Source organism: Physella acuta, unplaced genomic scaffold (genome assembly GCF_028476545.2).
Source record: "Physella acuta isolate Inbredline_101_S28 unplaced genomic scaffold, ASM2847654v3 ptg000329l, whole genome shotgun sequence".
Lineage (NCBI taxonomy): Eukaryota > Metazoa > Mollusca > Gastropoda > Physidae > Physella > Physella acuta.
The window spans coordinates 383795-404522 of record NW_026731848.1 but is presented as its reverse complement, the minus strand read 5'-3'; the positions used below and the strand labels follow the sequence as shown (position 1 = coordinate 404522).

General features: G+C 34.7%; 1 protein-coding gene across 2 annotated transcripts; it reads right to left on the bottom strand.

Moving 5' to 3' along the window:
- Nucleotides 1-161: 161 nt before the first annotated feature.
- Nucleotides 162-13563, bottom strand: LOC131940761 (phosphatidylserine synthase 2). Of its 2 annotated transcripts, none has more exons than XM_059299555.1 (13): nt 13512-13563; nt 12613-12765; nt 12258-12359; nt 12032-12114; nt 7459-7526; nt 7153-7284; nt 6949-6999; nt 6262-6375; nt 5860-5978; nt 5263-5377; nt 4924-5069; nt 4158-4344; nt 162-3992 (listed from the first exon to the last, which is right to left on the bottom strand). In XM_059299555.1, exons 2-13 carry the CDS (start codon nt 12750-12752, stop codon nt 3882-3884), a joined length of 1368 nt encoding a protein of 455 aa, XP_059155538.1. In that variant the 5' UTR covers nt 12753-12765; nt 13512-13563; the 3' UTR covers nt 162-3881. The 2 variants fall into 2 exon arrangements, with proteins under 2 accessions (XP_059155538.1, XP_059155539.1); XM_059299556.1 differs by having other exon boundaries at nt 13549-13563.
- Nucleotides 13564-20728: the final 7165 nt, after the last annotated feature.

Genomic DNA, 20728 nt, shown 5'->3' with positions numbered 1-20728 from the left:
AATTTACTTACCTTTTTACCAAGAAACATATGTAAATACAAGAATTCCCTGAAAAATACAACAAATTCAGGGAAATGTGTTTGCATGGAGTAAACAAATAGCAAGAACATGTGTACACAGAAAACAAGTACCAGGAACATAAATGAAAATAATGCCAAGTCTAAAAAAAAAATCTTGAACTTTATTTGTCTTCACACCTAGATATAAAAATCATACAGGATAGGAAGCTGAGAGTGTCATCTTGAATCATGTTTACATTTGTTCCAGCAAAAGGAAGGGAGGGGGGGGGGGGGTAGTGGTGGTCATTATTTGAACACTACCAATAATTTGAACCATCAAACAAACTTGATTCAATCATGATTTTAGACAATACAGTAATCATAAATAGTTGGTTAAAACAATACAATCAACTGCTCAATAACATTTTTTAAAAATTTCTGTATCAAACAAAAGCGAACTAGTTAACTCATTTAAAACCCAATCAAGTAAGTTGTGTTTCAGGAAAACAACACTCACTCTTAACTCAACAACCAACCACTACAGCTTGGTGGCTACAGAATCATTTGTTGAAACAAATTAGAACAGGCATACAAACCTTGCAAAACTCAACCCAGCACAGGCAATAAAAAAAAATTACAAGCATTATATCTTTGTTGTGTACATGGGGAATAACTCTCATCAACCTTAAAAAAATTAGACAACTCCATCAAGCTCTGGTAAATAAGAAAAGGGAGTTAATTCATGAACTTCAGGCTAGTTAATCTCAAGCAGAAAAATAGATACCAGCTTTTGATTTGTAAATAAAGTGATCCAGTATAAGTTAGTCATTTAGTTGGAAGGACGCTAGTTAACAACACACATTAAAAAGCACAAAGAACATTATGCTCTATAACATTAACAGTACAGACATTTTATATCAAGAGTACATTTTAAATTAGCAACACATGCTTTATCAAAAGTACAGAGATTATATTAAAATACATGATACAGTACATGATTTTTATCACCAGTGCACATCTTTCATAGACATACATTGATTTGGTTAGGAAAAAAATTAGCAGAGCTGTAGATATTGCTGAGCGTCACTCACCTTACAAACTAGTTGAAACAGGTCATCATGCATGTGATTCTGGTCACGCAACACAATTTTAATGCACTTGAGAGGAGTTGACCACTTGAAAATACTGGACTCTCAACGATGGTAATACTGTGTAAGGCAAATTCTTAGCAAAACTCTGGTCAACATAGAGACAATTAGGCATGCCGTAAACATTGTTTAAAACTGATCAACAATTCATTATTTTCAAGTTGACTAAAAACAATACTGGCAAGTTAATTTTTACCAAGTTCATCAGCTCTGTAACAATTCTCAAAAAATGTTTAATTTATAAATCATGACATTGCATAAAGCACAATATTTGTTTCATTAAAACTCATTTATCTTGATGGCTGAATTACTGAGAATAACCTCACAATGTTATACTGCGTATTAGTGAACATATCCACACCAGATAACATGCAATAGCTGTTAAGATATTGTTTGATCTTTAAAAAAATGGAATAGCTTACAGTGGTGTAATGCCAATGTTAGAGTAGAAATGGTTCTGCATTGAAATATAAAAAATTGATTTGATTATTTACATCATTTTAAAATGTGTTGGGTAAGGCCGCATAACCTGAACAATCTTCAAGTACTTGGTGGCATTTTAGGTCTTAGGCTGAAGTATATGTACGCAGCAATTTAACATCTATACAGCAGCTTTATACAGCTGCTTTACATCTATACAGCTGTTTTCCTTACAAACAGCTGTTTTACATCAAGACAGCTGCTTTACATTTAGACAACAGCATTTGATTTAGACATCAGCTTTACATCAAGACAGCTGCTTTACATTTAGACAGCTGTTTTACATCTACACAGGAGCTTTACATCTATACCTTCACATAGAGATCTACAAAGCAACTCTACATTTACACAGCAACTTTACAAAGACAAGTTTATACATCACTGCTTGACACAGTGCTTGACAGACACATCATAACAACATTGCTTTACACACACATATTTAAAACATCAAATGACTGACAAGTCAGAAGACTGACTTGTCAGATGACTGACATCAGATGACTGACATATCAGATGATTATGACTGACAGAAAAAAGTATTGCAAAAATGTTTACAAGTGCAAAGTAAAAGATGGCTGATTGGTTAGTACTGGAATAAACAAATGTTTATAGGTGGGTCAGGCTCTGTTCAGTTACAACACACAATCTACAGTAGAACAATTAGGGACCTGAATGGCTGGATGCAATTTTGAGTAGGAATGGTCAATTGTTTCATAGAGAGTATCATGGGTTATGGAGGGTTAATTCTTATCCTAGTCAAGCAAGTAAAAGTTTCCCTGGTCAATAGCGATGTGGCCTGTGGAGGGTTAATCTTTATTCTAGCGCTCTGCCCTAATAAACTCAGCTGTATAAAAGTTTTTGGAAGAATATTTTGTCAAAAAAATTTCAAAACTGAACGTTCAGGAATGACATGCAAGAGGCTACATGTTCTTAAGTCTGACTAGAGAGACACAGCAATGCTGTGTTATCTGTAGCCTCTGGCTACACTCAAATATTTGGTGGCAGGAAATTTGATTTTTACACATAGCAAATCTAATCTAACAGGGTAAAGTTGTTTTCAAAACTGGAGAACATTTAGAAGAAATTTGTAAACAGTGTTGGACAAGGAATGTTTGTCTAGCAATAGATCACTAACAGTTCAATAACAAGTAGCAAAAATATAGGTAGGTAAACTTTGACATAGCTCTGATGGTCATGTTCAAACATTGGGTAGATCATAGTCTATAGCAGTTTAAAACAAGAGAGATAAGTGATCATTCTGCTCCAGCTGACACAGGTCATTTGATTAGGACAGAAAGTTATGGTATAACACATGAAATTTATACAAGCACACAAGCACTTCAAAATGAACACAATAACATCAAATATGAAAATAGGTACTGCGTAGCAGAAAATTTAAAAATAATTTGAAGCAGCAACAGTCTAGCTGTTGTGTGTACACCAAATTTTTAGCAAGGGAAAAATATGACTGGCTTCAAGAGTAACATGTGTCAAAAACAGGGCTGTATGTGTGCCACTGGTTCCACAGCGCACACACCAACATATGGTGATTACCCGTAATACTCCAACTGTATTTATATGGTGTCAATAAATATATCATGACATCAAGCGACCTATTTATCATGTCCACAGATGACACCAGATGAAAAATTATTCATCATTAGCAATAACATCACACATCATCTACTGCTAGACAAGAAATACATGTTTAAAATTGTTCTATTGAACTGAGTACAGTGGACAAATGAGTAACATGGGTCTGTGTTCATAGTGTACACATCTTTTGATTGGTGTTACATCATGCTAGTATCTTAACTAACTGATAACTAAAATGTAAATATTTGATTTCACACTGGCGGCCTCCAATAAAATGGACATGCTAAATTTGTAAACATGGTATCTAAATTACAGAGCACCCTACCACAGAACACAGAGTAATACGGTGTTTTTGATAACAGCCTTATGTGTTATGGGCAATTCATATAATCAATATGTTGTGTGGAATTCACACAATTAAATTGAGGAATTCATACAGCCAAAACAAGTTTACAAATGGAAAAAAAAATTAAGTTTCTGTAACATCGTAACACCCACCTTCACAAAATTAATTCCTAATGGTTTTAAATACATTTCAGCAAAATAAATAAATGAACAAAAAATCTTTGCCAAGATTTCAAATAAAGTAAAACTTTTGAGAACAATAGAAGTCCAATCTTCTTTTTGTTCTAGCCATCCTGCCAACAACAGTGGGCGACTATTCTCTCTTCTTGTTGTTCCTCTGGCGTAGCTGCTGGGGGCTGTTGTTATTGTCTGACTTGGCACCTCCCTCCTCTTTCAGCTGGTCAGGTATGTCGTGTTTTACATTCTGGAATTACCAATAACAACAAAGTTCACTAACATAGAATTACCACAAATGCACAATATAAGTTCACTAATATAGAATACCACAAACACAAGTTCACTAATATAGAATTACCACAAACACAAGTGCACAAACACAAGTTCACCAACATGGATGCCCATGCCTCACCTTCAGCACATAAAACTTGATGATGGTGCCAACAACCAGAGCCAAGATGCCCAAGATCCAAAATATTGCAATTGGTTTGGGTAAGGGTTTGGTCACTGTGTTCCAGTCAAACTTGAGAACTATCAGCAGCTCAGTGATGATGATAGCAGCTGTCACCCAGGACTGACGACCAAACTTTTTACAGTTGCTGGAGAAAAGAAAAAGTTCGACACTAAGCCAACCATTTTTCCCACAGTATATTTGAATGAGAAGAATTCTAGCAGATGACAGATTTCTGCTGAACGGTCAATCACTCACAACAACACTCCTGTAAACAGACCCACTGTATCAGTCATATCATGGTAGCCATTTAAAAACAAATGTGGTTTTTTTTTCTTTCAAAAATTATTGTCTAGGCTACAGATTTATTTTAATAATTGAAATCAGAATTAAATTAAATGAGGAAAATTGCAGCTGAAAAGGAAAAATTGAATGTGTGCTTAAATTGGAAAAGTCACATCTCTGATGTGTTGTTATTGAAAGTGAACATATCTGAGCATTTTAAAAAAATAGCTCCATAAGAAATAGGTTGAAACAGAGTAACAAGTTTGACAGCAAACCCACAGACAGCTTTTAAAAATATTGTTAGTGCTAACGAGGAAGAGTATAAGTTAAAACAGAAAAAATATATAGGCTGCTAAAAGTAAAACAGAAAAACTGATTTTAAAGCATAGAAATAATTTTTTAAAACCCCATTTAGAGTTATCATACAACAGCTGTTACTTACGGATCATCCAGATATTGAAAGACTTCTCTCATTCCCGCTGCACCCATAAACAGAAAGAAGACGAGTCGGCTCAGGTTGATGTAATGTTCAGGTGGGATCCACAGGACAAACTTCAGGTAAAAGGTGTTCAACTCAGCCATTAAAAACTGTAACGTAGTACATTAATTAGGTCTCAAACAAAGAAGGATGATAAAAAATGTTCTTAATTACAGATGCTATATTTTTTTTTATTAAAGATGCTAGAAATTTTCATTAGTGAGACAAAAATTAAAAAGGTGTGATAGTATAAATAGGTCCCATGAAGTAAACTATTGGATGCAGTGAGTGGTTGAAACCTACGGCAGATATAACAAGCAGCATGGAGAGCCATCTCTTGAGGCTGGACGTTGGTTTCCAGTCGTAGTCCATCCAGCTGTGGGGTGTAAACTGTTGGGCCACCCTCATCACCATCCCACTGGAACAATCAGTAATCAAATTAGTCAGGTCAATCAGCTAGAACAAAACTCATCAGTTATTGCTATAGATTTAACATGCTTTAAGGGACATAATTCTTAACAAAAAAATTATTCCATTAAAAACCACATGGTTTACTTTTTTTGTAAACTAATAAAATAAATCTCAAAGTTGAACAAATAACATAAAAATGTGCTTTGTATGTTTGTAATTATTAAGATAGATAAATAAAAAAAAACATAGTAATTTTCATTTAATGTCCTTATTGTGTACTGTAAAAAAAGCACACATTTTTTGTTTTAAATTCATCTAAAAATGTGTTTACTGTCATTTTATTTGATAAAAGTTGAATAGCATAAAACAAAAAATAACTGGCAGTGCTATCAGAAACACATGAACAACCAAAATATTGCCCTGCTAGTGTAGTAGTTGGAGTAACATCTAGGTTAACAACGTGTGATCAGTATTTGTGTTATCACTCACCCGTATGTTGGCATATTCCACATGCCTCTCCAGTGGTAAGGCTTCATGGACAGGTAGTTCAGAGTCTTCATGCCGAGGTAAATCCCCAGACCATTACAGACCAGTGCATCCATGATCCACTAGAGAAGAAAACATAAACCAATTTATCCAAGATCCACTAAAAATAAAAATTGTATGTACTATTTAATTTTTTTTTACATATAACATTGATTGTAAAAACTTCACTCCTTTCACAAATTTCTTAAAAGATAACATATATTATCAGTGAACTTCACAAAATAACAAACAAAGTCCAACAACTTAACAACAGTGGAAACATTAAACAGTCTATCCTGGTATTATTGTCGACAATGTACATAATATTACAAGCAAATTGTTAACAAGAGTTATGCCCCTGCTTACATGGTCCCACCAGCATTCACTGAAGTTGGGCAGCTGATGCTCAAATGTGTACTCCAGCAGTTCAAACATAACACTCAGCACAGTACACAGCCACCAGTCCCTTAACACTAGGGTCTGCAGTACAAAAATGGTTTACTAGTCAAATACTGAACAAATTTATGATCTTATCAAAGAAATGGGGTAGGTTTAAAATGATCAAAGTGATGATTAAACCAGGGGACGGCGTGGTCGAGTCGGTAAAGCTCATGGTTGCTAAACCGAAAAGTCTCGAGTACGAACCCTCGGGCAGATGAGGCTCGTTAGCTGGGGACAGCCACTCTTCTAGGAGAGACAACTCCAAAATCAAACAACTGCTGCCTTGTAGCTTGTTCTTGGTTGGACAAAGGCTATGGAAGCAAATCCAAAAAGAAAAGCAGGCTGAAATCGGAGTCAATGGCCTCAATGGCGCATAACCAGTTGACACGTAACGCTTAATTGTGTTGGAGGCGTGGTCGAGTCGGCAAAAAGCTCATGGTTGATAAATTCGAAAAAGTCTCGAGTTCAAACCTACTGGCAGATAAATCTCGATCCCCTTCAACACTAATAATTAAGAACGAAGAAGAAGAAAAAAGATGATTAAACCAAAGACAAGCAGCAGCAACATATCCCACCACTTACATGTTGTGAATAAGTTTAAATAAAACTTACCTTTAACCACCAACCAAAAAAGTGGGTTGGTACAAAACCGTCCATCTTGTCCTAAAATATTTGGTCAAGTAAAACATAGGATTTTATTTCTTGAGTAATGAAATACAAAACTTTAATAACGCTTCAAAACCATTAATGTCATTTAGCAAAATGAAAAGAAACAGATTTTATAAACTTTTCTTATATATGAACTCTGTTTCTTACCCACATATTGTGCAAAGGATCTGTGTGGTTGGCATCATAGATGAGGCAGTTACCCCCGTAATCTTTTTCAGGCAGGGGTTGGCCCAGAGTGCCATCAAAATGGCGCAGAAGTAATCTTGCTGAGTTTACATCCTGAATCAAGAAAAAAAAAAACTGGTAACATTAAGTTATCTGGCGTGTACATTAACAATGTTGTTACACAAATTTGAACATAGTAAACAAAAAGCTGTTCCAACACATCATTACTAAAACATTACATCAAGAAGTATATGTTCTGTTTTTGGACAATTAAAAATCAATACTGACCTGAAACAAAAGAAACACTAAGGACAATTCATAGACAATACTCATACACAGTATCAGCCTCCAGAACACTGAAGAGAGAAAAATAAAATACTTTTAAAAAGGTGTTAAGTATTCAACATATTGCATGAAGTAGACAGAAGATATGACATAGATAATGGGTCATCCGTGAACTACATCATACAATTTTTTACATCCCACCCCCCTCTCCATTGTCAGAACACGCACCCCCCTCCTCAATATTACTTTTTCTTAAACAGTACATTTTTTCTACTATATCTACTTAGCTAGGCCAATGCCGCTGCCGAGAAAATCGGACAAATCGGCTTTTCCCTACCCCCTGCATGTTTAACTCTGTTTTTTGCATGCTTTTATTGTGTTTATGTTAACATGTTATACATCATTCTGTTCGTAATTGAACAACCTTTTTAACTGTATAAGTTTGATTTCTTTATTATTTCAGACGTTGAAGAAATCGCCGATTTAATCGCATTTTTTACCCCCCGCGGCGACGTGCCGATTAGCGGGGAGGCTTTTTCACCTTTTTAAAAGAGGGGTGTTACTTAGAGTCTATAGACTCTTTGAGTTTTCGTACTACAACAGTGAAACTTGGTAGAAGAATAGATTAAATGTTCACGTATAACGCTCAAGGTTCTTGGGGAAAATATGTTAAATACTTTTGGAGATATCGAACGGCAAAGTTGAACTAAGTTATTTGGGCTATTAATGAACCGATTTTTAATTTGAACCTTGAGCTGTATTCCTGAAATCTCGACGTTTATTAATATGTATGATATGTCCTATAATGCCCTAAGATAGAGACGTCTATAGACTTTGAAGTGGACCGAAAATCAAAACATGACGCGCCGACCGCTGTCCGACTGAACCGCTCGGCTGTGCTTCGAATCGCTGAGTTTTAAATATGACGCGCTACAATTTTTTTTATAGACGTATCGAGTTTACGTACTACAACAACCAAATTTGGCAGACGAACAGATTAAATGTAGACGTACAACGCTCAAGGTTCGTGGTCAAAATAAGTTAAATACTTCGGGAGATATCGGACCGCAAAGTTGAACTAAGTTTCCCGGTCTATTATTTGACCTATTTTACATTTGAACCTTGAGCTGTATTCCTGAAATCCCGCCGATCATTTTAATGTATGACATGTATTATAACACCTCATAATAAAGCCGTCCATACATTTTAAGACGGAACGAAAATAAAAATTAACGCGTCGGCCGCTGTCCGACTGAATCGTGATCTACACATCGTGTAGCACAGCCGAGTGTGTGGTCACGTGACGCTAGGCGGTTGATCCGATTGGATGAGACTATAAACAATTTCTAAAGATAGATACGTGTGTTCCCGTGTTTGACTCGTCGGGTATTGCTATTTTATATTTGAGTAGACAGGCATGTTTCATAATTTTGTTTTAAACCATTGAAACGGCAAAAAAAAGTCGTAATAGTATTTACTAATCGTCAAAATTAATCTTCTTTAGAAATTAATCCGGATAGCTGCGACCCGACCAAACAATGCTGACGTGATTCGCGTGCCGTAACGATTCATTATTGTGTACATTACTTTTTCGTAAAAATGGCTTTAAAAAATAAATTAAATTTTACCACGGGCTCTTTTTTTTCGGTTGACTAAAAAATTTTAAAACCCTTAACAACGTGGAGGTTACTAGCTTGCCAAATCGACCAAAATGGGATGGGGTGGGTATGGGGAGTCACTGACCACCCTACACGGTATGTAACAATTGTAACACCGTATGTAACATCCATAGCCTCACCCCGCCCCCACTACTCCGTGACGCGACAAGCCGAGGGTCGGCGCCTTTGATGTTGTATAACGGTAAACGGAAAAAAAGTCACAGGAAAAAAAAACACAGAAAAAAAGTCACAGTTTTTGCTAGGAAAAAAAGTCACAGAAAAAAAGTCACAGTGGAAAAATTTTATCGGAAAAAAAGTCACAGAAATAAAGTCACAGAAAAAAAGTCACAAAAACTTTTTAGAAATCTTTTTATTAATTTGTTAAGAATTGTAAATTTTGTATGTTTATTGTTGTGGGTTGTATTTTTTGATAGCATAAATTATTTATAGACGTTAAAAGCATTATGATTTATAACAATTGTAAGTAAAAATACTCTAAGATAATTAACATAACAATCTCAACTTTTGTTACGTATTTAGTTAAATACGCGGTAGAAAAGTTAATTATAAAAGAAATTTTGGCAAATTTTGCCGTAGGCTATTCTCTGGTCGGCCTCTCCTCAGTAGGCATTGTCCGAACATATTTGTGTTGTTGACGTTATGCGTCAATGACAGCCTTTAAACCTTGTCGGCTTTCTGTTTTGATCCTAAGTTTTGTTATGTAATGAGCGTGATAAATGTGGGCAGTAAAGGTGGTTGAACTAAACATAACTATTGTTGCCATGAGTTGAGGGCAGCAAGTCCGACGAACTTACCATTTCACGGTAATTTAATATTGGTATTTAAAAAAAAAACACGATGAAAAACGTGGACTTTGGAGCATTCTATTAAATGCTACTAATCTTAAGTTTAAAATAATTACAATCTACTTACTTCATAATAAATATTTTTAGATAAATTATAAAAATTCCTATGCGTATACAGCCTACACACATTACATTACATTTAATTAATCCTAAGTTAATTTGCACTCTCTATTTATTTAATACATAAAAGTATTAACAAATATCATGCAAATATATATTTGTGACTTTTTTTCCTGTGACTTTTTTTCCTGTGACTTTTTTTCCTGTGACTTTTTTTCTGTGTTTTTTTTTCCTGTGTTTTTTTTTCCTGTGACTTTTTTTCCTACAATCTGTATAACACCCGTACGGTACCCGAGCGGCTCGCGGCGGTTTCATACCCCACCTCCCCCCCCCCTTCACTTTGTGGAGTTGATGTTACTAACCCTCGGGCATAGATCAGGAAATCTTGCCAGACTTTTGTCTCTAAAATTACATAATATTCGTCTGACACGTTCATCGGGTTGGCCGACTAGCCTATCTAGCCTCGTGTTTACGTAATACGGCAATAAAATTCGCTGGTCAGAAAACCTGGTTAACCACGTCTGATTGAACTAAATCTAGGCAAATGCTGATGGTGATAAACGCCTCCGGAAACTTAAAAAATGCCTAGCATCTACTACACACAGTCAAGCACTCAAACACGTGCTTTTTTCCCAATGTAATAGGCCTACTGGTAGGCCCACAAAATACACAAGCTTACTACTAGCATAAACATTGAGCATATATAAATCTATGTTATAGACCTATAACTTACACTACCTTGTAGGCCTACAAGCTAAAAAAAAAAAACAATTTTCCTCCAATGTTATTAAAATTGTAAAAATGAGCAATTTTTTTGTGTTTAAAAATATTACAAAATTGTCATAAAGCACACTGATTCTGATAAGACACATTTGTAACTAGGCTAATTCTATAGAAGAAAGTTGTATCAATGGTATGACATTTAAAGTAACAAGAAATATAAGATATGCCTATATTTTTGGAATAGAGTAGGCCTGTACGATTGCACATAGATTACATAACATATTTTAAGAAGTTACATCATCACAAATATACTATTGTTATAGCATCCTTCTCTTTGTATTAAAACTGTATTAGTTATCTTTTCTTTAAGTAGGCTATTCACTTAAGTTAACTGACAATGAGCAAAAGAGATTTTAAAATAAATACATGGTAAATTATGAGCAAAAGGTGCGAATTACATAACCTGACCTTTATAGTTTTGTAATAATGTTCGACCATTTTAAATATCACCATTAGCTTCAGCATATACAAATGTCATATTATGGTTTAAAACAGTGTTTAATTTAAAGAATGACTTCTTATCACACGGATTATCAGATGTTGTAAAAAAAATTGAAGGGGGGTATTACATAATCCATGAAATAAGTCTGTTATGTAATCAAAAGACACTTTTTAAAATAGCATCATTGGATTCGGCATACAAAAATCTACAAAATATCATAAAATGACATCAATTGGTGAAGTCTGCTTGCTTTTATACCACTTTTAGTGAAAAACTCTTAAAAATTTGGTCCATACCCTCCCAGTATTTTTCCTCTTTCAGGGTCTACCCCGGTTGTCTGAAAAAACTGCTGTTTTTTAATGACTAAAAAATTCATAACTTTTTTGTTTATGGTCAGATTTTGAAAATTCAAACTGGTCTGTAATCAGATTGACAGCCCCTATCCAAATATATAACTATTGTATTGTTTTACTGAAATTAAATTTTTGCATTGGCCTAGCTAATCTACTGCGCTGTGTTAACTTGTAGTATAATGATCAAGTTGGGAAAAAATACAAAATAATGGCCAAAATTCAGTCTCTAGCATTAGGTTTTATGAATTTAATAATCACAAAAAATACACCCTCCCCACACCCCCTAGGAATATGATGTCTTTTTATGAACAATCTTAAGACATGAAGTGGATGACAGAAGTTGAGAGGAAGTAAGCACAAGGTAGACCAAGATACACTGCTTGAAATGTACCTAGCCATCACAAGGAAACATACCTGGATGAGGTCTGATAAATGGACCATCAGGGGTGTTGATGACACCAAACAGGAGGAATGCCAGTACAATGGCAACCAAACCTCTGAAACATTCATTTTATTACATGAAAACTACATCACATATAGAAGCAATAGCTTTTAAAAAGATGAGAAAAGTACAGTCGATCAATGTTTTAGTACACCTGTTCACACGAATAAAGCAATGCAAAGATAAAGTATTTGTTACCGTTTGGCATTGTAATCTCTGTTTAAAGATGGCTCCTCAATCAATGCAACATACACCAAAATAGCGCTGAAAAATACTAAGGCTGAAATTGTATGTGCTCTCCTGCAAGAAAAAAATGAAACAGCGTTAAGTGTAAATTGTAAAGATACTGCTTTATAATAAAAATGGCTGGGGGGTGGGGGATTTTCAAATATATGTATAAAATATGCATCGGGGAAAATCTTTTTCATTCAGTTAACAAGTTTTAGTGTGTGTCTTCATTAAATTATGCCACAATACCTTAACTGATTATATTGTAGTATATTTTTTATTATTAGGTCTAACATACAAGCAATTTACGAAATCTATTGCTTACCAGAAAAAAGTTAAGGTACCATCATCGTAAAAATCTTTATGAATGCGTTTCTCTGTCTGCCAGTCGTGAGCTGTTGTTGTGTGAAGTTTAACAAAACCATCTACATTTTCTTCACTTTTTTCTTTTCTAGCAGAGGCCATCTTCAGCTGCAGACTAAATTAAAACATATTTTTAATTTTATGCAGCACTATGTAACAAACTAAAGCATTCTCACACCATTATCGTACTAATTACAGCTTGATACAGCTAATATCATAATTAAAATAAGTTACTGGTTCTCTAAAAAAACATTGAAATGAAAATACTTTTTTAACATTTAACTTATGTAAAATCTATTGTTCTATTTGTACTGTTTCCATTTAATTGATTGTTTTAGTTTTTTAAAGACGAACATAGTAGGCCTATCTACATTTTAAAAAAGTAAGTGTAAGTCTTCAAATGCAATGAGTCTAGTGGTAAATTTAACTTCAAGACCATATGATGGAGAATGAGATAGACCAGAAAAGCTGAAATTTGATACTCGTTGATAGGGTCTACTTTTTAAAAAAAAAATTAGGCCTAAGCGTGTTATGGAAATCGGAAATAGAATGATTTTATTTTTAGATACCGATGTCCGATAATAGACTCTTCTATAAAATATGTGTGTTGGGTTGTTAGTAGTATTGTAATCTCGACTAATTTTATGGTTAGAAATTAGGGTGAAGCGGGGAATAAAATAATAGGCTAAAATCCACAAATTGAAAATGGAGTTTTACTGAGTTTTACCCTCAAATTTTATATTTTAATTAGAATAGTATCTGAATAGAATCCTAGATTAGATTCTAAATTTGTAGATCTAGATCTAGAATCTAATAAGCCTATAGTACTTAGATCTAATACTTAATAAAGTTAATACCTACTTTTTAGCTAGTTACATGTGAAGATTTAAACACTAACCTGCAAGGTCCCGCTAGTTACCGTAAGTTGAAAATATAAAATCACATTTCTATATGCCCTATTTTTTAAAATCTATACTAGATATGAGTTTTGATCATCTATATTGTTTAGCTATAATTAATAAATAAAATGTTTACCATGCAAAGATATAGATCTACTCAGTACTTTTCAATTTTAATAATGAATAACTGTGAATCATTAAAATCTATTTCAGGCATTTTTAGATTGTTTGTGGTAGTTTTGTGTAGATGGCGAGACCTATCAGCCGATAAAACATTCTTTTGTTATCGGAGCATTCACCTGTAGCAAGACGTAGGCTAGCCTAGGCTACACATTGACATAATAGTAATACAATGACACACAAAAACAAAAATGAATACGCCCTCAAGTGTAGAAAATAAAACAGCACTTTAGAATAAATCTGGTTATCTTTATACTTTATTTATAGCCTTTATTTCTGTTTGTTTGCTTTTTGTCACATTTGTGTGTGTGTTGTGTCAAATCTTGTAATTCAGTTTTAAATTAACTTTACTTGTTTGGCTATTCCTTATGCACCGATTTCGTTCACACTTTCTCTTTGTGGCTTTAGTAAATTCCCAAATAATTAGATCTAGGCCCTAATTTAATCTAATTAGTAATTAGACTAATGATTAGTCATTTAAATCTATTTAAAAGATTAGGCCTACTAACATTACATCAATAATAATATAAAAGACCCCGTGCGCACTTCTCTCTCTCTCTCTCTCTCTCTCTCTCTCTCTCTCTCTCTCTCTCTCTCTCTGTCTGTCCGCAAAATATTTTCGCCGGACATCACATCAGAAACTGCAGCGATATATGAAGAACTTTATACGGACTTTTGTTGAAAATAATGTTAGATATTTTAAATGTATAACCACAATTTTATTTAAAGAAGAAAAATAAAAAATAAAGGCGTATTCGAATGTAGAAAAACAATTTTAATTATGCAACCGGAAAAGTGTTTAAACTTGGGACAAGAACGCATTAACTGATGACGTCATCTTCCGAGTTTAGAATAAAAAGAAATGAACTATTTCATTCAAATATGATTTAGAGCTATGTACGCTATGAAATGTATACAATACGATTTTCTCGGCCTAAACTTTAAAAAAATTATTTCATCTATCTGGATTCTAGATCTAGAGATTCTAGATCATCTAGAATTCTAGATCTAGAGATTCTAGAATCTAGAGATTCTAGATCTAGAGATTCTAGATCTAGATGATCTAGATCTACGGAAAAACTAGACTTACACAGATGTAGACCCTACCTAGATCTATAATCTATTCAAATAATAAATTTCTATACTAGAGTATTTAAGGCCTTAATTACTTTATTGAAATCTGTGTTTATCTATGCAATTCGCTAATCTCTATAATATATAAAGCTAAGTTCTCGGGTGCCCGATAGGGCACTTCCCGGCGCCGCAGGCGCTTCAAATTTGGCAGGATCTTGCCTTGGGGCGACAGAACACGGGGTCCGGTTGGCCGAAAAGTCTACGATGAGGGGGTCAAAACTGACCTCGACTGACTAGCGCCTTATATGGGCGAATTAATTAAGCATTCAAATTCTCAATGTTTTCGAAAGCCTAAGCGAAGCTGGGCAGCATGCCTAGTCAATAATAAAAAATGGGATGACCACCAAATTAAGAAGGGGATGATAACTGGCTAATATTTTAGCGGGAGCCTATGCAATGTTAACTTTATTTAGAACGAATTATAAAAAGTAAAAAATAAACATGCTATTTTTAATAAAAAGCTTTGGTATCTAAAATTTAGAATATGTACAAGCTATCTTGGCCACCAAAGCTTTCATTTATTTTTTTCAGTGCATTTTATAGCTTATTATAAAGTTTTTATTTTTTTCCTTAGTTTTTGTCCAGAGAGCAAACTGAAAGGCGCCATCTGTTGGATGTAGGAGTTGTCTCTCCTAAATGGGTTGCTGTCCCCAGCTAACGAGCCTCATATGACCCGCGGGTCTTAACTCGGGAATTTGGGAGTAACTGCTCTTCAAAGACTAAGACATAAAATAATTCTGGTTTTCTCAACAGCGCTTGGAAGTTCACGTGACATTTAGCTGGACGAAGATTATTATTTAAATTTGAACGTTTTAGCATCTGTCTACCTATCTTCCTTTTATGCCTTCCGTCTATGAATTAAATTGGACTACGCATCGATTGCTATGTAAAAGCTAGTAGTATCTCGTCTTGATGTCATTACCTGAGTGGTCTACGTCTATTGTCCGGTGCTGTCCACACCCCTTTGTCCGGCACTGTCACACCCCTTTGTCCGGTGCTGTCCACACCCCTTTGTCCGGCACTGTCACACCCCTTTGTCCGGTGCTGTCCACACCCCTTTGTCCGGTGCCATTCACGCCCCTTGTGCTTATATACTAGCAATAATGACTTGCACAAGGTAGACAACAAACTACAACAAAACACAGCCGTTACCTGGCATACAAATTGTAACCATGTAAACATCGGTGCTCGTGTTGAATTAAATAGAAAGCCGGTACAGTAAAATGTAAAAATTTCGTACCTCTGCCGTGAGCGAGTGTTGAAGGAAACAGACATAGTGATCATGTACTTGATGTGGCATTACACCAGCCGCCTCTAAACTCCTGATCTTAGTGCATTACTTTAAACAGTTCAGTGACCTATGCACCTACTGAGTGGCGTAGCCAGGATTTGATCATATATATATATATATATATATATATATATATATATATATATATATATATATATATATATGTGTGTGTGTGTGTAATATATGGACAACTTTTTTTTACCCCCCCCCCCCTATGATCAAATCCTGGCTACGCCACTCAGTAGGTGCATATATATATATATATATATATATATATATATATATATATATATATATATATATATATATATATATATATATATATATATATCTAATATATAAAGCTCAATTCTGTAACGCATATGTTTGTCGTTGGCATTTCTACGGATTTAAGTGTTAGATCAATTATCGTGCGCGTTTGTCTAAATTTATGAGTTAAAAAATTACTATTAAAAGTGTTGGGAAATCATTTTCATTTTTCAAATTATAGTAATAATTGTCGGCATGTTCATTAAACACAAGTTTTAAAAAAATATCATCTTTTACAAAAATTCTAATTATGTTTTTATTTAGTCCTATAGCGCTTACTTCCCTTTGATAAATTAGGCAAAACACAATTACTTCCCTTTATGAAACCAGTGCATTAGTTGAAAAGCATTTACTTTTTAATTACTTTGTTTTGGTGTTGGGAAAAAAATAATTACATAATTAGCGGGGATTGATCAAGTGCAAATGTTTTAGGTATTTTACGGATAAGCTTGGAGTATTATAATTGTTCATTAAATTGAAACAGGCGCGTTCGTTTAAGTGAGTGCAAAAACTATGAATAAGTTGGGGTACTATAGTCGTTTATTAAGCTAAAACAGGCGATTCTGCCCCGGGCGTTTATGTTCGCGTTAGTGTTTTCTTTGTGTTTAGGTGGGTTTGCGTTAGTGGTTGCGTTTTGATTTGGTTCGTTTTTGTTCTTTCTTTTTTCGTTTTTGTTTTTTTTTGTTTGGGTTTGTATTTGTGTTTTTGGTTGGTTTTGCGTTTGGATTTGGTTTGTTTTCGTTTGCTTTTTCGTTGTTTTTTTTTTGGTATTGGTGTTTGTGGTTGGGTTTGTTGTTAGGTTTTTGTTTTCGTTTGTTTTTTCTTTGTGTTTGTATTGGTGTTTGTGGTTGTGGTTGGGTTTGTTGTTAGGTTTTTGTTTTCGTTTGTATTTGTAATTGTGTTAGCGTTATGTTTGCGTTTTGTTGTTTTGGTTGGTTGTGGTTTGGGTGGGCAATGCCGGGTTTATGATGATTACTAAACACACAGGTAATGGTCTTTAACGGAAAGGTTTTTCACAGAAGCCAGAGCAGGGCCTGGCCGGGACGGCTAGTATATATATATATATATATATATATATATGCGCTTATATAAACCGCTACCTCATGACGTGTTATGAAAAAAAAAATCATTAGTATACAACAAGCGCTCACCAAATAGACAGTTCATTCTTCATCACATATTTAAGGACTAGGTTTTTAATAGGGTTTTAGCCATTACGAAAAAATCAATACACCGCTGATTAGTATTGGAGGCACACATACACAACACATGATAGTGAATGACTCTTTATATTTGACTGTTAAATCTGTATACACGTTCACAGTGGCGGGGATATGGGGGGGGGGGGGGGGGGGGTTCTGCTAAAGTGGACTCGTAATGTCAGGGCGGGGGGTACGTCAAAAACCAGATGACCACCTACCTCTTGATATACTATGAAGAACTAGCATATAAAATATATTTAAATAGACCCACACGTTATGTTTACAAACATGTGTGTCGTCGGTGAGTGAAAGACGTGGTGCCAATAAAACTTCACCGTTGATTTTTGCTGCTACCAGTTTCTGGCATTAGACTTACGAAAACAGATGTGTTGAAACTGTTGGTAATATTGTAATATCAGATGTAGTGTGAGGATCAGAGTTTAGGGTTACTTTAGCTCGGTTTAGGGTTTGGGTTTGTTAGCTTGTAACATCAGTTTTAGTTAGAGCACAGTCAGAGCAGTGGCGGAACTAGAAAAAAAAGGCTCCCCCGCAAAAAAAATGTTTGGGCCCCCTTATATATATATATATATATATATATATATATATATATATATATATATATATATATATATATATATATATATATATAGTAGCCTGCTTCTCTAAATTTTAAATAGTCTATTACCTGAGTATTTTAATCTATTTCATTGCAATGTATAAACACTCTGAGATAAAGAACCAGACAACAGTAAGTCCGAACTCATTTCGGGCCCGCAATAATCGTGTTTTACAAATGTTTTTTTTTTTTTTTTTTTTTTTTTTATGAAAGTTAGGACAGTTGGTCAAAGTTATATAAACACGTAAGCTTGATTTGTGCAATGGTTTCTCGCGTTATGATTATTTTTATGATTTTTTGTATTTATATTATTAGTTTTGAATACATTCATTTTTATAGCTATAGTATTCTTTAGTATGCCTTATTTAAATAATAATTAAGAGAATAAATAGATTTTTAATTTACATAGTACAAAACTATTTAAATGAGCATAATGGGCACCCGTGTTTTAATGAAGGGCAGTAAGTCATGGAAGTAGTCAGAACGTTTGCCTATCTTTCAAAGTACAGCTCATGTAGATTTTATATTTTTCTACGTAACAGTGTGTGTTTGTTACTGTAGAAAAATCACTGCTATAGTAGACCTGTTGTTTTTTTTTTACAAAACTACTATCAAGGTGCACGAAAAACATTATTTATGAAAAGAAAATTCATTGTTTTATTTTGTCGGAATTGGGCCCCTAAGCGTCGTGGGCCCCCCCCCCCCCCCCCGCATTGCGGGGTTTGGCGGCACTGTAGTTCCGCCCCTGAGTCAGAGGCGTAGCTAAGGGATGGCGAGTGGGGCAGCCGCCTAGCAAAGTGTTTAAAAAATAAAAAATAGGATTTACATGATTTTACGGAGTTATAATATATAATTGGTTTTTTTTTTTCTTTTTGCTTCCATTGTGTGATACCAAAATAAAAAGCTTATAGGGTGAGGGGCTATTTTCATAGCCAAATTCATAGTTCGCCCCGGCGCGCCGGAATGAGTAGCTACTTCTCTGTATGTGGTTAATGTATTTGTTTGTTCGTTTCTTTGTTTATGGCTAATCTTGTTGCTCAATTCGATCCATTTGTTAAGCGGCCATTTCGTACATACTTTCCAGATATGTTCGTATCAGATGACAACACAAGAATATCTAATTTTAATCTAAAAACTATTTATATATTAAATCAGTTATTAATACTTGACTACAAGATTACTAAATTCAATCCCAAAAGGGGAAATTACACATTTATGGTAAGACGGCGATGAACTGTGGTCACGGTTGATTGGTTTCTTGCCTGAGAGTCGAGCACGGACTAAAAAGGACAGGTAATTGTCTTTTAGAGATCGCAAGCTTCTTACTGGGTTTTAAAGAAACTATAGTAGAATCTTTTGTCAAGTTCACGAAGAAAGAACAAAATGCAAAAAAATAAATAATAAAGAAGGCCTATTATTATTATTATTGATTTTCTTTAAAAACTTTAATAAATCGACTTACTTTTTTTTTAAATTTTTACTGATAAGTAGGAAAATAAAACAAATAAACAACCTATATTTTCAAAATAAAACTTTGATCGCTTTTGAAATCTCTACACATTTACGAATAATGCTGTCACTAAATAAAACGTGTTAGATTAATTTTATTTTTCTCTGTTGATTTAAAATCATTTTATTACTCTGAAAGTTTTTATGAGTTTTATTAAGATTTCATTATTGTGGCATTTTTAGAGACTAGAAAATATAGGATATACTTTCCTCGTTTACCTATATATATTGTCAACCATGATTTCTGATCACTGATATCGCCAGTCTAACAGCTAAAATCGCCAGTTTGACCACTGGTATCGTCAGTATGACAACTGGTATCGCCAGTGTGACCACTGGTATCGCCATTCTGACCACTGGTATCGCCAGTCTGACCACAGTTCTCTTTCTTCTGTTAGTTAAGCCGTTTTCTTTTCTCAAATCGCCACGTGACATTGTCTAAGCCAATCAGCTACCGCGTTGACGGACGGACCCTCCTGTTTGTTTTCTGATAGTGTATCAAGCTGGAGGTCTCTAAAGATTGGCTTCACCCCTCACTTAAATCATGCGGTCTCGCTGCAGGACAAACGGTGAAGAAAGTAGACCAGTGACAGCAGATGTGCGACGTTCCCTCCATGCCCGGGGCGCTAAGCCATATCTCGCGCCCTTGTGTTCCGCGGAAATACTAAAATCCGAAAATCAACAAGTTAACCCGATACAACTGTCAAAGCGCTATGTACATTGTTTCGGAACACGTTTAGATTATTTTCACTCTTGTCCATACGTCTTAAATGTCAAATGGCATGACATTTACAGACATTCAAAGCCACAACCTCCAACAATCTCTAGACTAGTAGTAGGAAGCGAGCTAGAAGAATCGAGAAACTATCGATCACTTATAAAGCAAGAGTTGAACTATTGGTCATTTCTGAAGCGAGATTAATAAAAACGTTTGATTC

Bases quoted from the DNA above. Each gene is read 5' to 3' on its own strand.
- LOC131940761 (XM_059299555.1), bottom strand. From the start codon at position 12,752: ATGGCCTCTGCTAGAAAAGAAAAAAGTGAAGAAAATGTAGATGGTTTT. The intron at 7,000-7,152 runs GTAAGAAACAGA...CAAATATTTTAG, and splicing joins ATCCTTTGCACAATATGTGG to GACAAGATGGACGGTTTTGT. The intron at 3,993-4,157 runs GTGAGGCATGGG...TGGTAATTCCAG, and splicing joins TCAAGTTTTATGTGCTGAAG to AATGTAAAACACGACATACC.